The sequence below is a fragment of the Pseudorca crassidens genome, chromosome 2, assembly GCF_039906515.1.
Source record: "Pseudorca crassidens isolate mPseCra1 chromosome 2, mPseCra1.hap1, whole genome shotgun sequence".
Classification (NCBI taxonomy): domain Eukaryota; kingdom Metazoa; phylum Chordata; class Mammalia; order Artiodactyla; family Delphinidae; genus Pseudorca; species Pseudorca crassidens.
In genome coordinates this window covers 1,090,755-1,108,556 of record NC_090297.1, presented here as the reverse complement: position 1 = coordinate 1,108,556, position 17,802 = coordinate 1,090,755, and the positions used below count along the sequence as shown (strand labels likewise).

The following is a 17,802-nucleotide window of genomic DNA, read 5'->3' as shown; positions in this document are numbered from 1 at the left end:
TATAAAAACAAATGTCAAATTCCAGTTCAACTCTCTGGTACAATGATCCAGCATCCAGCACATGAGGACCTGGACCAACAAGGAGCAGGGGAATGGCGACGCCCACACCCCACACCCCCGGCCCCTCCGAGACCCAAGCCCCTGGCTCCTGCCGACAGGAGATGTCGGCCCGTGACCCCGCCCCACGGGCTCCTCCCTCCCAAGCCCCCAGCCCAACAGCAGCAGGACAGGGAAGGAACCTCCCTAAGCGGGTACACACTCCCTTGCTTCCACCGGAGAGGACCGCTGCTGGCTTGTTTACCCAAATCACCACTCGAAGAATCACCCAAAGTTGTCCCACTTGAAATCCCATCCCATGAGCCTTGCTCTGAAACAGAATGCAGGTCTTCCCTCCCGCCATGGGGCCACGTGAAGGTTGAACTCGGCAGAGAAGGGACTCCCGCAGCCCGTCACCGGGCACCACCTGCTGGCATGGCTGAGGTGGGCGGCTGAGCTGGCCCACACACGCCCGGCCTGCACACAGCCCAGGGGCCCCCAGGACACGGGTGGCTCCCAGCCTCCCAACAGGACCACACGCAGGGGCCCAGGCCAAACGCACCACTACCCCCCCCCCCACCTCGGACCCCACCCCCTGGCAGTGGGCTGAGAACTTGCAAGTCCATCGGGGTGGCCAGCACGGGGCACACTGACCACAGACTGCACAGGCCCCGGTCCACCCATGAGCCCGCTGCTGGCACAGAGAGCTGTGGCCGCCTGGCTCACCGTGTGCTCTGCCCACAGCACCTGCTGGCGCCCGCCCCACTGGCCCGGCTAGCTGCAGGGAGGCCACCGTGCCAGCCCGCTATGCCCACACATGGCCCCAGCTGGGCTCCTGGGACGGCTTGTCGGGCCCGCTGCCTCCTGTCAGATGCCCCGGCTTCGGAAACAGAAAAGGGTTGGGGCAGCCGGAAGCTCACACACGGTGCTGGGCCTTCATCGTGACCGACGCAGGGGTGGGCACCCCACCACCCCACTTCGCAGGTGGGGACACCGAGGCCCGAGGAAGTAACGGGGCCTCAGATCCGAGGGAGAGACTGGCCAGGCCAGGACCTGGGCCCGGGAAGCAAGTGTTTTTCGGTTCTTTGTTGTTTCTGGTTTTGTTTTTGGTAAAGAGCCAATGTTTTATTTTTTTAATTTTTCGCCGCAGCACACAGCTTGTGGGACCTTAGTTCCCCGCCCAGGGATGATACCCGGGCCCTTGGCAGTGAGAGTGCAGAGTCCTGACCACTGGACCGCCAGGGAAGTCCCAGGAGTCAGGTTTTAAGAATCCATGCCCCTAACCACTAAGCTAAACTGCCTCTCTAAGTTTCAAGAAACTTCTACTTGACTAGAAATACCAAAAAATTATACTTACTACTACTTGCACAGAGAAGATGGGGGCGGGGGGAAAGGTTAAAATCAGATCCAAAGACAGTGACTTCTGCTTCGCTGTGGGCAGCGGAGAGGCCAGGGAGAGCCCGCTGAGAGATTTCCAAGTCCTTCTTTTCTTTAACCCAAGCACAAAGAGCCAGCCTCGCTGCGGTCACTGCAGGCCACGCCCAGGCTCCCACCACCGGGTCTTCCCTTTGAGTCCAGCCAGTGGCGTCACCCCACCCAGTGGGCAGACCGGGCGGTATCTGCAAAACAACCATCAAGGACCCTCCTTTTGAGAGCCAACGGCGGGCCGCACAGCCCCACTACCCTGTCTCTCATCCGCAGTCAACAGCTAAGACAAAGCTGGACGGAAGAGCAGACGGTGACCTCGGCCCCCCAGGTCCAAGCCTGCGCCCGCCCCCTGCAGGAGGCCAAGATGGGGGTGTCTGGAAAGCAAACACTGGGGATGGTCCGGGTCATCAGCTCAGGCAGTGCAGCCCCGGGGCTGGGGTGCGGGCAGCGGGGCACGGCCGCCCCGGCCAAGGCCACCACCCAGGCCCCAGGAGCCACCCCATGACCTCAAGGCCCTTCGGGGCTCCAGGGAAGGGATGCCACCCCCACCCCCACCCTCACCACCCACACCTCCACAAGGTGGCGGAGCACAACAGCGAGTGGCCCACCCGGAGGACCCATGTCTCCCGGGCCCCCTGTTACCGTGGCCTCCTGAAACCAATGCCAAACTAGTGGAAATCACGGCTGGGGGCCGGTCTGGGCCCAGGGCCACGAGAGGGGCACGAGTGCCAGCCACACGGAAAGCGGTGTCCGAAGGTAGAGGGAGGACACCAAGGGGCCAGCGGTCCTGGGCTCGGGCTCCTGGGCCTCCCAACTGTCCTGGAGCCGAGCCAGGTGGGGCTGCAGGTCCGCATGCTGGCCCCCGAGCTCGGCGTCGGCCGCCCAGCTGCCCAGGAGCAGCTCTGACCTTCCTCCCAGTCTCCCGGGAAAAGTCAGCGTCCGGCCAGCGGGCACTCCTGCCCCGAGCTGCCCCCAAGCTGTCCAGGGCAGGGGTGGGTGTCCGCCTGCTCTGGGTCCAGCGCGCCACCCACATCTGGTGACACGCTTAAAAGGTGGAGACGCGGTTCTCTGTGTGGGGAGAAGCATCAGTTTCAGAGAGTCCATCACTTCCTCTTACCAGAACCTTCTCCAGAAACTGGGGCAGGAGGCAGACTTCACAGAGAGAAGACAGCCTCACGCCAGGCTCGCCGGGCCGCCCCTCGGAGCCTGACACGCTCCTGCCCTGCCCTTCCCCACCCCGGGCCGAGGCCCGGCCATCTGTCCAGAGCCTGGCCCCGACCAGGGCACACGCGCAGCAGCCCTCGCAGAGGCCTCCCCAGGACTAGAAGACGGCCCGCGCGTGGTGGGCAGAGCCACCCCCGGCCCCTGCAGGCTCCCTCCCAGCCCCCACGAGCCGGGCACAGCGCGGACGCCCCATCACGGACGACGTCTGCATCCAGGTCCGCCCGCCACGCTCCACCGTGAGACTTGCCGGCAGCCCCTCCTCCAGCAGGTCACTACCCCTCCCACTGTGCCCGGCTGCACCAGAGTCTCTGAGGCACGTGGGGTCTCCTTGTACAAAGATGGGTGTCCAGCCACAGTGACAACAGAGGGGTGACTGAAGCAGCCGACAAAGCATCAGACTCCAGAAAAGGCAGAGCGCTCCTGCAGCTGAACAAGGCCAGACAAACAGCCCGGTTCAAAAAGGGCAAAGGACTCGAACAGACCTCTCTCCAAAGAAGACACACGCACGGCCAACAGGCTCACGACAAGATGCTCAGCATCACTGATCATCGGGGAGCGCGAGTCACAGCACAGCGAGACACCACCTCACACCCGTGGCCGCCATCAAAAAACAGAAACCAGTGTCGGCGAGGATATGGGGAACCCGGGACGCAGGTGCACCACTGCTGTGGAAGGCAGTATGGAGGGCCCTCAAAAAGCAGACACAGAATTGCCGTGTGACCAGCCATTCCACACGTGAGAACGTGCCCGACAGAACTGAAGGAAGGCTAAACCCACTCACAACAGCACGATTCAGCGTGGCTAAAACATGGAAGCAACCCAGGTGTCCATTGTCTGATGACAGATAAACAAAATGTGGTCCGTCCATCCAGCGGAGTATTATTCTGCCTCACAGAGGGAGGAGATTCTGACACCTGCTCAACGTGGATGGACCCTGAGAACACGATGTCGAGTGAAATAAACCAGACATAAAAGGACAAATTCTGTGTGATCCCGCTTCTGTGAGGTCCCTGGAGGAGTCACACTCACAGAGACAGAAAGTAGGAGGGTGGGGCCCGGGGCTGGGGGAGGGGTGGGCAGTGAGTGTCTCATGGGGGCAGTCTGTCAGTTTGGGAAGATGAGAAAGTTCTGGAGATGATGGTGGTGATGTTTGCACAACAGTGTAAACGTGCTTTAATGCCACTGAGCTGTGCACTTAAAAAAAAAAATGGGAAATTTTATGGTACATATATTTCACCCCACACACCAAAAAACCACGTATAAGAAGAATTACAGAAAAAAATACTAAAAATAACAAAATGGCCGACTCCATTAGCAAAAAAGGAATCGAGAGCTATTCACCTCTCACATTAACAAAGCTATTCTGAATGACGGTAACCTAACGTTGTGAGAAGGTAGGAACGTGGGCGTGTAACTGGCACACCGTTTAGAGAAAGAATTCTGGTAACAAAATCTAGAGCCCTTAAAAAGGGCCTACACCCTGCGGGGGTCAGAGCCTCCTGAGAGATGCCCAGGACTGTGCACGCAGATTTAAGCACACAGTCACCCCACGCGACCAAAGATGCCAGAGAAGTACAGAGACACATCGTGTGCGTGAATAATTAAATGAAAGAAACAGGCCAGGGAGCTCGCTCTGAGCCACCAAATCTCCTACGAGAAACTCACCGGAAGTCCCAGGCGTCTGAGGAGATGCACTTGCGGTGACACTGATCTGAGCCACCTCAGGACCCAGGCCCTCCCCTCCCCTCCCCGCAGGGGCCGGTCAGCCAGTACAACCATTTCAGAAAACAGCTCAGCATGACCTCTGACCCAGCACAGCCCGTGCTCCAGACACACGTGCACACGCTTGCACCAAGGACGCTCCACACTCCTGTTCGCAGGCACTCCCAAGTCCATCGACACAAGAGTGGGGACAGGCTGGTGTGCGCCCAGCAACCAGGCCAGCAGACCGCGCGACAAGACCCAGGGGGAGCCAGCAGCCTCGCTGGACACAGGTCCAGACACGGGGACGTTCAGGATGGTGTCCGGGGGGGGGGGGCAGGAAGCAGCTGGCAGGTGTGCATGACTTTCCGTGCTACCACGCGCGGCTGTGCTGAGGTTTCTGCGAGGGATCCGTGGTAAGATGCTCCCTGAAGCCTCACTTGTAATAACAAAAACGTGGCCCAACCCTCGGATGCAGAATAAACGCCAGGACCCTCAATACCACAGATTACTCGCAAAAATGCTACGTGGCTGTAAACACGCACAGACGTGCACAGAGATACGTGCACACAGGGGCGTGTGCCCAAGGGAGGGCTGTCACCCACTCGCAACGGCGGCCGCGGATCCTACAAGGCCCCCGCAGGGGACTGTGTCTGAGACGGCGGGGATCCAAACACAGGCCGGGGACCGGCTGGCACTAAGACATTCTCGACGATTTTGTCAGACGCGCTAATGGCAGAGTGGTGGTGATTTTCTCCAATTCTGTATCTGTTAGACGGATCTTGAAACACTTAAACATGAAGTGAGATAATGCCTGGGGCCTGCTTTTAAAGAGGAGGAAGGAGGGCTTCCCTGGTGGCGCAGTGGTTGAGAGTCCGCCTGCCGATGCAGGGGACGCGGGTTCGTGCCCCGGTCCGGGAAGATCCCACATGCCGCGGAGCGGCTGGGCCCATGAGCCATGGCCGCTGAGCCTGCGCGTCCGGAGCCTGTGCTCCGCAACGGGAGAGGCCACAACAGTGAGAGGCCGGCGTACCGCCAAAAAAAAACAAAACCCAAAACAAACAAAAAGGAGGAAGGAGCTAGATGAAAAGAAACGAGTAACACGATGGCACGTGTGGAACCGGGTGTGTGGCTGCGTGAACTGACCTCCCGACTTCGGGGCACTCTTGAATCTCCCAGTTTATAAGTCACAGACATGTCACCATGGCACTGAGAGACAAGCGCTGGTCCCTTCAGGCGGTGGGCTCTGCTGGGCAGGATTCTGTTCCACTCACCCCGTAGCAGCAAAGGCACAGGCCCAGGCGGCTCCGGAGCGTCTGCGACTCTCGCGAGCCCCAGGCACGGCCTGCGCCCCCATCCCTCCGCTCGCTTACAGCCGCCGCGGGGCCACGCTGCAGGGCTGCCTTGTGGAGTCCCGGCCACACTCCGCAGTCCCGGGGACCCCAGGGCCGCTGGCACGGGGACGCATGAGAGAAATCGCAACACAAGTGTAAGTGTTTAGCAGAGCGTTTAAAGGCCTAATTACGTACGTGGTGCGTGAGAGGCCTCCAGCTCAGGTAGTTAAATCCCGAGGGGCACTAAAAACCACGGGGGGCCCCCCAAGGGGCCCAAGACCACCTCAACAGCAGCAACAGGAAAATGAAAGCAAGCGCTCCCCAAACAGGAGACTCCAGCCTCCCCTGCGGGACACCCGCCCCGTGGCCGAGACTGGACACAGGGCCGGCCTCGGGCCGCACTGTCGGCTCGGTGCGGGGCGGCAGGAGTGGAGGCCTTCTTCCTTGCCGTGGCGAAGGAGCGCGATTCGGGATCCCCGGGCCCTCACGGCAGGCAGGGATGCCAGGGACCCAGCCCGCAGGGGTGCCAGCGCCGGGCAGGGCAGGGGCCGCGTTCTCGGTCCTCTGCAGTCGCACCCGTCGGCACATGGCCCAGCCCCAGCTCCACTGCAGGTGGCCGGACCCCGGCTGGGAGGAGGGTCCTGAGCGTCCCCCACCAGGGAGCCCAGGACCCCGCACGGCCGCTCAGGCCACGTGGAGCACAGCTTACCTCCTGGAGTGACGCGGGGCCAGCCCAGGGCCCACCTTGGTCTCACAGCCTAAAGAGCTGCATAAATGCAGAAAAGACCCACTAGGGTCAGGCAAGCTAGGCGACACTTACTACATACAAGGATGTTAAAAAAATCACAGTTTTGATAGTTCTGCAAAAAAAACTCAGCAAATTTACAACAAAACTGTCAAGTAATTAAGGCTAGGCACTTCACACATGAACTTAAACTGCTAATTAAAATCCCCTCGCTTAATTGACTACATTTGCATATCATTCAACTTGGGAGTATAATTTTTTTAACGGTTTGGGCAACGTGGTTCGAACGCCAGGAAGCGGGAGGCGGCAGGTGAGGGGAGCCAGCAGCCCCAGGCGAGACCAGGGAGGGCAGGGCTGGGACCCCCGAGGCTTCACGCCAGGCCTGGGGTCCCCACCCCAGGTGCAGAAGGAAGTCAAGGCCAGCAGAGACCCCCGCCCCCAAGGCTCCCCCTTGCAGCCCAGCACCTCTACCTTGCCTTGACCTCCGGCGGGGAGGGGCCAGGGGATTCCAGAACTACCCATGGGACACATGCACCTGCCCCTCCTCCAGGGGCAGCACAGCGGCCCCCCGCCCCATCTGCCCCAACTCCGCCAGGGGCTCACGGAGCACCAGCCCACGGTTCCAGAGACACACCCGCCCCACAGGGGGCGACGTCTTGGAGTCAGACAACCACACCCGCCCACACCCGCCTCCCAGGCCAGCCTCACTCGCGGCGGCTGGAACACGAAGCACCGGGGCGCCGAGGCCCCACCGTCTCTAGGGCCCGGCCCGCGCCCAGCGGGTCCACATGAAGACTGTGCACCTTGCCGTCCACGGCTGGACCCGTGGGTCCCCGTGTGAGGCACCCCAGCCGCACGCAGGGTGAGAGGGGCTCTGCAGGGCCAACGGCCCGCCCCTCTTGTTCCAAGGGTGGAAGGGCAGCAGTGAGTTGATCCAAGAGGGGAACGCGTCCACCAGGACGGGCCAGAGGAACCGTGAGCACGGCCGCGACCCCGGAGAGCGAGGAGGTCGGGTGTGAAGGCAGCACACGCGGCCACTGGCCAGCTCGCCTGTCACTGCCGCTGCCACGTGGATGCCTCGCCCACCCACCGGGCCTGAGCCACGAACCAGGGCCACGGCAACATGAAAGAACCCTGAGGTGTCAGAGAACAGACGTGGACCCAGAAAGCAGGCCACTCACAGGCCCAGTCACAGCCCCACAGGCCGTCCAGATACCCCCAGCCTCAGAGCCAGGTGGGCTGCCGGCCTCCCCAGGGCTGTTGGCAGTGGGTGTGGCTGGGACGGCCCATGATGTGGAGGTGGGCTCCCATGCTGGGGTGGTTTCCTGCACACGAAGCGGGACAGACCCTCGGCCCTCCCGGAACACGCTACGTGGCGCAGGAGAGGCACGGGGGCGCCCCTGCCCAGCTGGGAAGAGTGGGGTGCGGAGAAGACCGTGCCGCCAGGCCCAGGTTTTGGGCAGGTCCCCAGGCACCAATCACAACCACCTGGCTCCTGTGTCGACGTGGCCAACAGCTCCTCGGGGGCTGAGGGAGGCCAGCGCGGGCACACAGGACCACCTGACATCCAGTGGCTGACCCCAAAATGCATCCATCGCCCCCACCTACAGTCCTGACATTCAACCCAGTTCCACGCTGCTGGCCACGTCGCGGGGAGCCTACTTTCAACAAGAGATGTTCCTTTCGAAGTAGCCCACCAGCATCCCAGCGGAAGACACGTCGGGGCCGACGCCACACGAGACCTGTCCAGGGAGAGCGTCCCTCGAACCCCCCATGCAGACCCAAGCAAATGCGAAGCAGGGCGAGGACGCCCGACACCTACAGGACAGCTCTGTCCACTCCCGGGAAAGCTCCCCGCTCTCTCCTTTTCTAGCCATCCACAGCCAAGCTGCCAGTAAACCTTGACGATTAGTGATTTCATGCCTCTATGAGTCATTCAACGAGTATTTATTCCAGGCCCGGAACTGGGGACCCAGCCGAGACCAACACCCCCCCCATGAAGCCGACAACACAACCACAAACACACAACCCCAGAGCCGGCCGCAACAAGGGCTCCCCGGAGAGCCCAGACCGCGGGGCAGGCCTGACCGCTGCGGGCTGCGCGGCCCACGGAGCCACGCCAACTTCCTGAATTATCTGTAGCCGCAAATCAAGAGGCCGCAGTGCTCTCTGAGTCTTTCTAAATCAAACATGTAAAATCAGAGGAGACGCAAACGCCAAGTACCCGACAGCGTCCTGTCTGCTCCCCCGGCCGCCCCACTGCACTGAGGCAGGGGCTTCTGGAAGCCAGCCCTGCGTTCACGGACGGCAGCATCAGAGCTGTGCTCTGCTCCCCCCTGCCCTGAGGCTGCATGGGGGCCCGGGCCACGCTGGCACAGGTCACACCGTGGACACACATGCAGCCCAAGGCCCCGCCCGCCCCACTCCACTCACACGGACACACGGACACCGTTCGCAGTGCTAACCCAACTCCGACCCAAACCAGCTTCAGACCCCACCGCGTGGGCCCCACACTCCCGGAAACGACTTCCCGTCCCTTCTCTGAGGCTCGGATCAGCCCTCATTAACCCACGGATGCGTGTGGCCCAGAGCCCCCGCCCCGCGATCTCAGGGCCCAGCCCCCCTGGACTCGCCCCATCGCCCCATGACCAGTGGGCAGGAGGGAAGGAAGGGCCCTTGGAGGAATGGAGCCTTCTCCCTCTCCCGCAGCTCTCACAGATCTTAAGGAAATAATTCAGCCTCTGTATTTTAACTCAAAACAAAGAAACTTCTAAAAAACATTTCAGTTGAAACTTGCATAATTCTTCCAGTGGAGAAATCCTCCCCAACTTTCGCAATCCTTAGAAAGAGACACATTATTGCTTCTTGTGTAACAGTCTCCGGGCCACAGAGAGTCCGGCCGCCGGCCACGGACACCTCCCGCCAGACAGCCGGGGCGCAGGGCCCGGAAGCACCGCCTCCCCCAGGCCCTCCCGGCGCCTGGCGGTCACCCTCCCCAGACTTCCTCGTGGGCCTCGCCTGGCATCTCAGACAGACGGTACCCAGACGCGCTGCAACGAAGCGTGGGAGCCACTGGCCCTACTCTCGAAGCCCCGCGCCGACTGAGGGGTCCCGGGGGGCAGGAGGGTCGGAGGCGAGGGCCACTCAAGGACCCTGCTGCCCGCAGAGAGACGAGGGCCCCGCCCAGCTCCAAGGAGACGTCCTGGACATCGGCAGGATGGCTGAAGACGGGCAGAGGTGGCCCGCTCACTGCACAGAGACTGAGGGCCAGCCCCCCACGCCTTCCCTCCCTCACACACGGCTGACCACAGGGCTCAGGGCAGCAACCAGAGGCTCCTCAAGCTGCTGTTTCCCTTCTGACAAGGCCCCGGCGTCACTCTGGGGCCTTCGCGCTGAGGACCAGACGGACCCGCAGACCCTGTCCTCCTGCACAAGGGGCGGGGCCCGTCCAGGAGCCTGGCCTCGCATCATCGCCCGATGGCACCCCGCCTTCTCAGCTGAGCGTCCAAGGCCAGGGAATCACCATGGAGCCCCATGAAAACCTCGAGCAAAACAAGTGGACAAAGGGACAGCCGAGGGACTTCCCCGGCAGCCCAGGGGCTAAGATACCCGCTCCCAATGCAGGCGGCCCAGGTTCGATCCCTGGTTGGGGAACTAGCTCCCGCACGCATGCCGCAACTAAGACCCGGCGCGGCCAAGAAAAACAGGTAGATACACAGGTAGATACACAGGTAGATACACAGGTAGATACACAGGTAGAGAAATAAATATCTTAGAGAAAAAACAGGACAGCCAAACCTCACATCTAGGGCCAAACCTGACGGCATCCGGTGAGCACAGCCCCCCCATGAGAGAGGGAGTGCCGGGAAAGGCATGCTGGCCAGAGTCCCTTCCAGCCTGTCGCACGCTCCTGACTCCATGCCCTCCCGTGGCCATTTCGGCTTGAACGCACAACACGCAGCCCGCTTAGAGGCCCAGATCTCCCTCCACCACAGCCACAGCCGATCCGCAACAGACACCAAGAGACTCAACGCTCCTCCACGCCAACAGCCCGGCCGGGTCTCTACTTTGAGGAAGCACTGCTCTCTGACTAGAGAGCCGTCATCAGGTGACGCAGGGAAACCGTTCCAGCGCTAGGAATTCAGACAGACCGCACCGTGGACGCTCACACCACACACCACGGTGACCATCGGCCCACGAGCCCCTGGTGTGCAGGCAATTCTACAAAGAAGACTCCTGCGAGGACTCAGCGTCTGAAGGACAGGGGCCAGCGAGCGACACCATCCCCGGTCTCCAGTCTGAGAAGCGGGACCCTCCGAAGGCACAGCAGTTCCCAGGAGCCCGTTTCTTAACCACACAAGGAACGGCCAGGCTCCAGCCCTGGGGAGACAGCACACCCCCGCCCCGCCGCCTGCTCGGCCCGCGAGGAGCCCTCCCGCGGAACGAGGGGTGCGTCCCAGGCAGCAGCCAGGCTGGCAGCACCAACGTCCCGCCATGACTGATAGCAGCCGTACCGTTAAAACACCAGTCCAGTTTGGTTCAAACGCCATCAGATAAGGGACAGAGCCGACTGGGCAGAAGAAAAGGGGAGGGGGCCATGGGAAGGCTCTGAGGCCCCCATCTCCTCGCCACACGTTCCCAGCAGCAAAAGGACACGTCCTCGCCCCGCCTATGACCTCATCACTTAAACACCCCCCAAAAAACACTGCCAATGGCCGCTACTTACTACAGTCCCCCTTTCACAAGTGAGGAAACTGAGGCAAACTTGCTCAAGGTCAGGCAGCTAGTGAGGAACGGAGCAAGGGACAGGGCGAGGACATGGGAGCAGCCCCGTGGGGCTCCACGTTCAGACCCGCCCAGCGCGGGACACCAAGGACAGCAGCCGGGGCCCCGGCAGCCCCAACAGCCGTGGGACGGCCGAGAGCACATCCTTGGGGCCCCCGTGGCGTGGGGGGCATCACTGAGAAGGGCCCCGGCTGGCACACATGGACGCGCCACCTTCAAGGGTTTCCAGCTCAGGCTGGAGCCCCGCCCCCCCACTCGGTCCCACGCTGGGATCGCCGCCCCACCGCAGTCAGGCCGCAGGCACGGCAGGGCAAGAGAAGGCCACTGGGCACCAGGACCCCACGAGAGTCCCTGGCCCCCGCCCACTGCTGACGGCAGAGGACCCGGGCGACCCCTAGGCCCCCGGCACCTGGAACACACTTCGGCTCACTTCATGGCCCCGGCACCCAAGGCCCCCACAAAGAGTGCTGCCAGCACACTCTGTTCCTCTCTGCCCTCAGCCTTGGGAGACCAAAAACATTAAACTAAACTACGAGAAAAGTGAAGAAATCAAAACACAACCCGTGAATAATTTGTCGAGCAGGGAGTGGGAGGGGTGAACAGAGGCGGGCAGGGCGCCGGGAGGGGGTCTTCCCAGGCAGCTTCTTCCAGAACAAGCAGGGTCTGGGCAGCCATGGGTCCCCCTGATCCTGAGGCTCAGACCCCCCCTTCTCACGGGTGGGGTGTCCCTGGCATGTAGACAGGCTGTGCTGGCGACTTCTGGAAAGAACCACGCACCCCAGAATTCCCAACCGCATGGTCACAGAGAGAAGGCAGTGAGCACAGTCCCGGGAACAGGATAGGCGGCGAGGCCGGCGGGAGGAGTGCCCCCCGAGGTACAGGAGTGGCAGGAAGGCACAGGAGCGTGTGAGCGGCCAGCCAGCCACACGGCCGAGGCCCGGAAGGAGGGACACCAGACCGCCGGCCCATACCACCACTGCGAGGATAGGCCGCGCTGACACTTCGGCCTGGGGACCCCAACAACCACTTACAGCGACCACATCTTCGTCATCACGGGGGAGATTTTTTTAACGGGTGAATGAGCTTTCTGAGCGGCGCTGGGGGGAGCACAGAAGGAGAAAGGGTGGTGCTGACCATCTGTTGAAATCACCAGGCACGAAAGCCCCCTCTGACCTCTTCTCTGGGACTGTGGCTCAGGGGACGGTCCTGCCTTCTCACCTGGCAGTCCCTGGGCCCACAAGCTGAGCCTACAGACACCCATGTCCAGAAGAGCGGAGCCTGCTGCAAGAGGGCTGAGGCCCGGGTCTGCAGCTGCAACAAAGAGCCCACCCCAGGAAGACAGCCACAAACATACACGACCCAGATTCGGACACAGACACAGACACACACCCTGTGAGACAAGCCCCTCTGCGTTCCACCCCGGGGTAAGCGACCCACCACGGGCTTCCCCTGTCGGCCAGAACCCAGCACCACCTTGCACACGGGGCTCCCTCGGGCCACGATGGCTGTCAAGGGGGCAGGCACCCCAAACAGAAAGGCCCCCAGTGTGCAGGGAGCGCCCACCATGCCACCCAGAGCCAGCTCCCAGTCTAAAACGAAGGGCCCGGCCAGCCGGCCGTTCCCAACAGCATACTCCCCCACCAGCGCTGCCCACTCAGACTGTCCCTCCCGCCCAATCCCAGCCCCATAGTCTGCAGACAGCTGCCACCTGGGCGCCAGCCTAGCCAAGGGCAGAAACACCACAAATCCACAAACGCACACGGTGGCCCCTCTGAGCGCAGGCGACAGGCCCTCACTTCCCCTCCCCTCCTCCGCTCCCTGAGACTCTGACACTCCGCTGGAGGGGCGCCCAGAGAAAACCGGGCGGGAGCATCTATTCACAGATTTGGAAAAAAAAAAGTTTGATGCAATAGCTGAATTAATTAGGCCTCCCAAGAATAGCTGAGCCAATGCAGCATTCTGTGTGTGCAATTTAATAAGCCTGGATATTTAAAAGAAAAGTTACAAATACTCGGGGAGAGGGGGGAGATGTCACAGAAAGTTAGCGTGGACCCCACTGAATGGTTTCGGCGTCGAGTGGCCCGGGAGCTGCCAGGCTGGATCACACAGATCCTCCGTCTGGCAAACAACAGGGACTAGGCCAGCGGCCCTTCCCCGCGGCGCCCTTCAGCGTTTCAGAGAGAAGGAGAGAAGGAAACGTGCACATCCAAAACAAATCGCAGGCCGGCGGCTACCCTGACACTCGGGGCCCCGGGTGCCCGCTGACCAGTCCCCGAGCCCAGTGCCAAGGGGCCCTCGCCCCCGCACGGGGGACTCTGGGATTCACTCCCTGGCAGGCCAGGGCAGACACACAGAGCTGGAGTCGCCGAGTCTCGGCCCCCTGCCACCACGGCCCGAACACCTGGCTTCGGTTTAGTGTGTCTCCCAAACCTTCAAGGCACAAACAGGCCCTGCCCGGCCAAGTTGTCTGCTAGGACACAGGGGCAGGCGCCCCTCCGTGTGCCAGCCCGGGAGCGTTAGGGCCAGGGCGGGTCCCTTCCGCCAACTCGGCCTGGACACCTCCTTGGGCCCCAGGAAGGCCTGGGCTCCTGGCTCCAGCCTGGACGCGGCCGGTATCAAACTTCCCGGGACTCAGGGCAGAAGAGTCCAAGGTCTGAAGCCTGCCCCTGCCGGCCCAGCTGGGCACCGGCTATGGGCCTCAGGAAGGCTTCACCCACCCTGGCCAGCCCTCGAGGCCCCCAACCAGGCAAGCGGCTTGTCCTAGGAGTCGGACGGGAGGACCTTCCTCCCAGATACATGGCCATCTACGGGGACGCCAGCGCCACCCCAAATTTCCTTAAAACCAAACCAAACCCTGAGACGTGTAGGGGAGGCAGAGCCCCTGACCCAGGAGGAACCCCCACCCTCTCCGCAGCCCGCCCTCCTACTCACTCCCCGGGCCCGGCCGTGGCGCGGGACACTCACCCGGGGCACCCGCCGCTTGTACTTGTTGCCGTAGTCGAACTTCTCCTTGACGTCGTCCAGACAGCGGCCGAGGCGCGCCTGCTCCTCCTTGCCCGTGTAGTCCTGGCTGAGCAGGATGTAGGCCCGCCAGTTAGCCGAGTCGAAGCCCCAGTGGCAGGTCCGGTTCTCCAGGGCCTTGTGCGAGTGCACCACGAACTTGTGCGGTGGGTACATGAGGCGGCAGTCGAGGCACTGGATGCAGGCGGCGCTCGGGCTGTTGTAGAGCTCGGGCACCAGCAGCCCCTTGCACTTGCCGAAGCACTCGTGGTACACGCGCACGCTGCGCTCGCTGAGCTCCAGGCCCAGCGCCAGGCTGGCCGCCAGCTCCTTCTTGCAGGGCGGCGGGTAGGCGCCGCCGTACAGCAGCGCGTTGCACAGGCGCTCAGCGTCCGTCTTGGTGATGAGCCCGCACGAGGGCGCCGAGAAGGGCAGGATGCCCATGACTTTGAGGATCTCCAGCTGGTCGGCCGTGCAGCGCGAGCAGTAGATGTGCAGCTCGTCGCACACCGAGTTGATCTGCTGCAGCGAGAAGTCGCGCAGCACCGAGTTGAGGATCTGCGGCAGACAGAGGCGCTTCTCGCCGCCCACCACGAAGCACGAGATGGTCTCGCCCTCCAGCACGGTCTCGCAGCGCTCTGTGGAGCGGTCGGACGGCATGAAGAAGGGCCCGGGCAGGACGGGCGGCGGCGGCTGGATGGCGGGCAGGTGCAGCACCGGCGGCGGCTCGGCAGCCGCGGGCACCGGCGCCGGCACCGCAGCCGCGCCCGCCTCCTTGGAGCTCTCCTTCTTGTAGGCCTCCTGCGCCCAGCGCGCCGAGAAGGCGGCCGGGCCGCCCAGCGAGCTCATGGAGCTCAGGTGGAACTGCTCCAGCGTCTTCTGCAGCCCCGGGTGCGGCTGGAAGCCGCCGCGGCCGCCCGCCGCCGCCTCCATGGTGCGCTCCGGCTCCCCAGGCCGCTCCCGCTCCCGCGCGCCCGGGCCCCCGCGGCCCCCGCCGCTGCCCCGCGCGCCCCGGCGGCGCCCCCGGCCCCGGCCCCGGCCTCCCCCCGCCGCCGGCTCCCGGCCGATCACGGCCGCGGCCTCGGCCTCGCCCGGCGGAGCGAAGGGGAAGGCGGGCGGGGCGAAGGGGTCCCGCCGCTGGAGCCCGCCGCCGCCCGGGCCCGGCGCCACATCCACGCGCCCCGCGCCGCGCCCGCCGCCGCCGCCGCCGCCGCCCGGGCCCCCCGCGCGCCCCCCGCGCGCCCCCCGGGCCCTAGGCGCGGGGCATGCCCCAGCGCGCGCCGCCAACGCCAACGCCAACGCTCGCGGGCCCGGGGCTCGCGGAGGGCGCGCGGGCAGGTGCCGGCGCCGCGAGGCGCGAATCGCCGCGGCGACCGAGGCCGAGGGGCCCGGGAGGAGCGGGGGCGCGGGCGCGGGGCCCGCCGGGCCGTCCTCGCGCGGCGCGCCGCCGCCGCCGCCCCGCTCCTCCCACCGCGCGGCGCCCGCCCGGCTCGTCCCGGCGGCGCTGGCCGGCCGCGTCGCGCCCGCCGCCGGCCTCCCGGCCCGGCCCGCGCCCACCCCGCCGCCCGCGCCCGGCTCCGCGGCCTGCCCGCCCGCCCGCGCGCGCGCGCGCGGCTTCCGGGACGGCGGAGCGCCTGTGGGGCGGCCTCAGACCGCGGCGGCGGCGGCGGCGCGGGGCTCGGCGTACATCCTCCCGGCGGCTCGCTCCAGCTCGGACTGAGCGCCGGGCGCTGAGCTCACGCCGCCGCCCCGCCCCGCGCCCCGCCCCGCCCCGCGCCGCCGCCCCGCCCCGCGCGTCCTCTGGGGCCGCGCGCCCGCCTCAGCCGAGCGCCGGCCAGGAATGCGCCCGCCCCCCGGTCCGGCTCTTCCAGGAACGCGCGCTCCCCCCGCCCGCGCTCGGCGCTCCGCCGCACTCGGCCGTGCTTGGGCCCGCCCGCCGGCCCGGGACTCGGGCCCGCTCGGCTGTGCTCGGGCACGCCCGGCCGCTACTCGGCTCCGCTCGGCTCCGCTCGGCCCCGCCCGTCCGGGACTGAGCCCCGTTCGGCTCCGTTCGGGTCCGCCCGCCGGAAGGCCACTCGGCGGGGGCGGTGGCGGCGGCTGCGCCCCGGGTCCCCCATCCGGTGGCGGCAGCTTCCTGCGAGGCTGCGAAGGCGCCCGGCCCGCCGCCGCATCGCCGCCAGAGCGATGACCACTCCCCGCATCGCCGTCAGAAACCCACACAAGGTCCCCACTACAACCGCAAACCAGCTGAGTGGCGGACGGGACGGGGCGGCACACCCTCCACCGCCCACCTCCCAGCCCCCGGGGTCCCCACATAGGCGACGGGGACGCCAGGCCAGACGATCCACGTCCCACATAGGACAGGGACACCGAGCAGCACGATGTGGGTTACTACACACGTTGGGATTACAGCACCCTGGAGACCCCACACGGGACACAGACATCATGCAGCCTGTTCTGGGGACCCCCAAGCGATGCAGGCGCGACACAACACCCCCAAGGGATGACTGGCCGCAGGGCCGGCCACCCCATGACCCTGCAAGGTGGTCCCCCCACACAGCCAGCGGCTGGGCCTCCCACCAGTTCCAGGGCAGGGCTTGCATCCAGGTGGCCGCCAGGCCCAGGCCCAGGCCCAGGGTGGGTCTGCAGGAACCTGCCTCCTTCCTGCCCCCGGCAAGCTGGCACGACCCTTACCCTATAGCCCCCGGGCCCAGAGAGCCATTTATACATCTGCAGGGCGCCCAGGGCATGGCCAGTGGGAGACCCCACTGTCTGTCGTGGCTCTATCACGAGGGAGAGACAAACCAGACAAACCAGAAAGTGCGGGGTGGGACAAGAACGGGGCCTGAAGTTGGACAGGCTGGCCGGGCGGCCCCCAGAGGAATCAGCATCCGGCAGAGGCCTGGGGGGTGGGGACTTGAGATCAGGGGGACGATTCTGGTGGTGCTCAAGCCAAGGGCAGAAGGACAGTCCAGCCAAGCTGGGCAGTGGCATCTTTTCCTCCACAGGACAAGGGCACCCAAGCTGTCCTGGGCACTGGGGGACACGTGGGGGGGGCACAGTGCTAGGCAGAGGCGAGAGGGCCATGCTCACTTCAGCCTGTGTGACCTTCAGCTTGTTACCTATTGCTCCTGCCTCCCCAGTGGAAGCTGGAACTGGCCCCAAACCAGCACTCCCCAGGGTTGTGTCTGCCCCCGGGGGGGCCGACCCGGTGTCTCTGCCGGCCTCTGTCGCCCCTCAGGCACGGGCAGGTGTCTGGAGATGCAGCTAGGATGCGCAGTGACCCCACACATGCACGGCTGCAGAGTCTCAAGGGAGGCCTGAGATTCAGGGTGCAGTGCTGCACGTCTGAAGGCCTGACCGCGCCCCGCCAGGGACGTGAACCCTCTCCCACCCTCGCCTGCGCCCTGGGGGCTGTGTCTTCCACTCTTCACTCCAGTGTCCCCAATGCGAGCTTTTTCTACGGGTGCTGGCACAGGAAAACTAGGAAAGGGGTCCTTACAAAACAAAAAAAAGGGACTTCTTTGCTTTCGGAGGCTGTTTTCTTGG

The 17,802-nt window shown here is 64.4% G+C and overlaps 1 protein-coding gene across 1 annotated transcript in view; it reads right to left on the bottom strand.

Annotated features, from left to right (window-relative positions):
• The window catches only part of SKI (SKI proto-oncogene), a 58,186-nt gene extending 42,940 nt beyond the window's left edge, over nucleotides 1–15,246 (bottom strand). The window contains exon 1 of the mRNA XM_067717742.1: nucleotides 14,218–15,246. Within this exon, the coding sequence (XP_067573843.1) occupies nucleotides 14,218–15,186 (969 nt within the window). The 5' untranslated portion in view covers nucleotides 15,187–15,246. The remainder of the gene's footprint in view (nucleotides 1–14,217) is intronic.
• Between the last annotated feature and the right edge of the window lie 2,556 nt (nucleotides 15,247–17,802).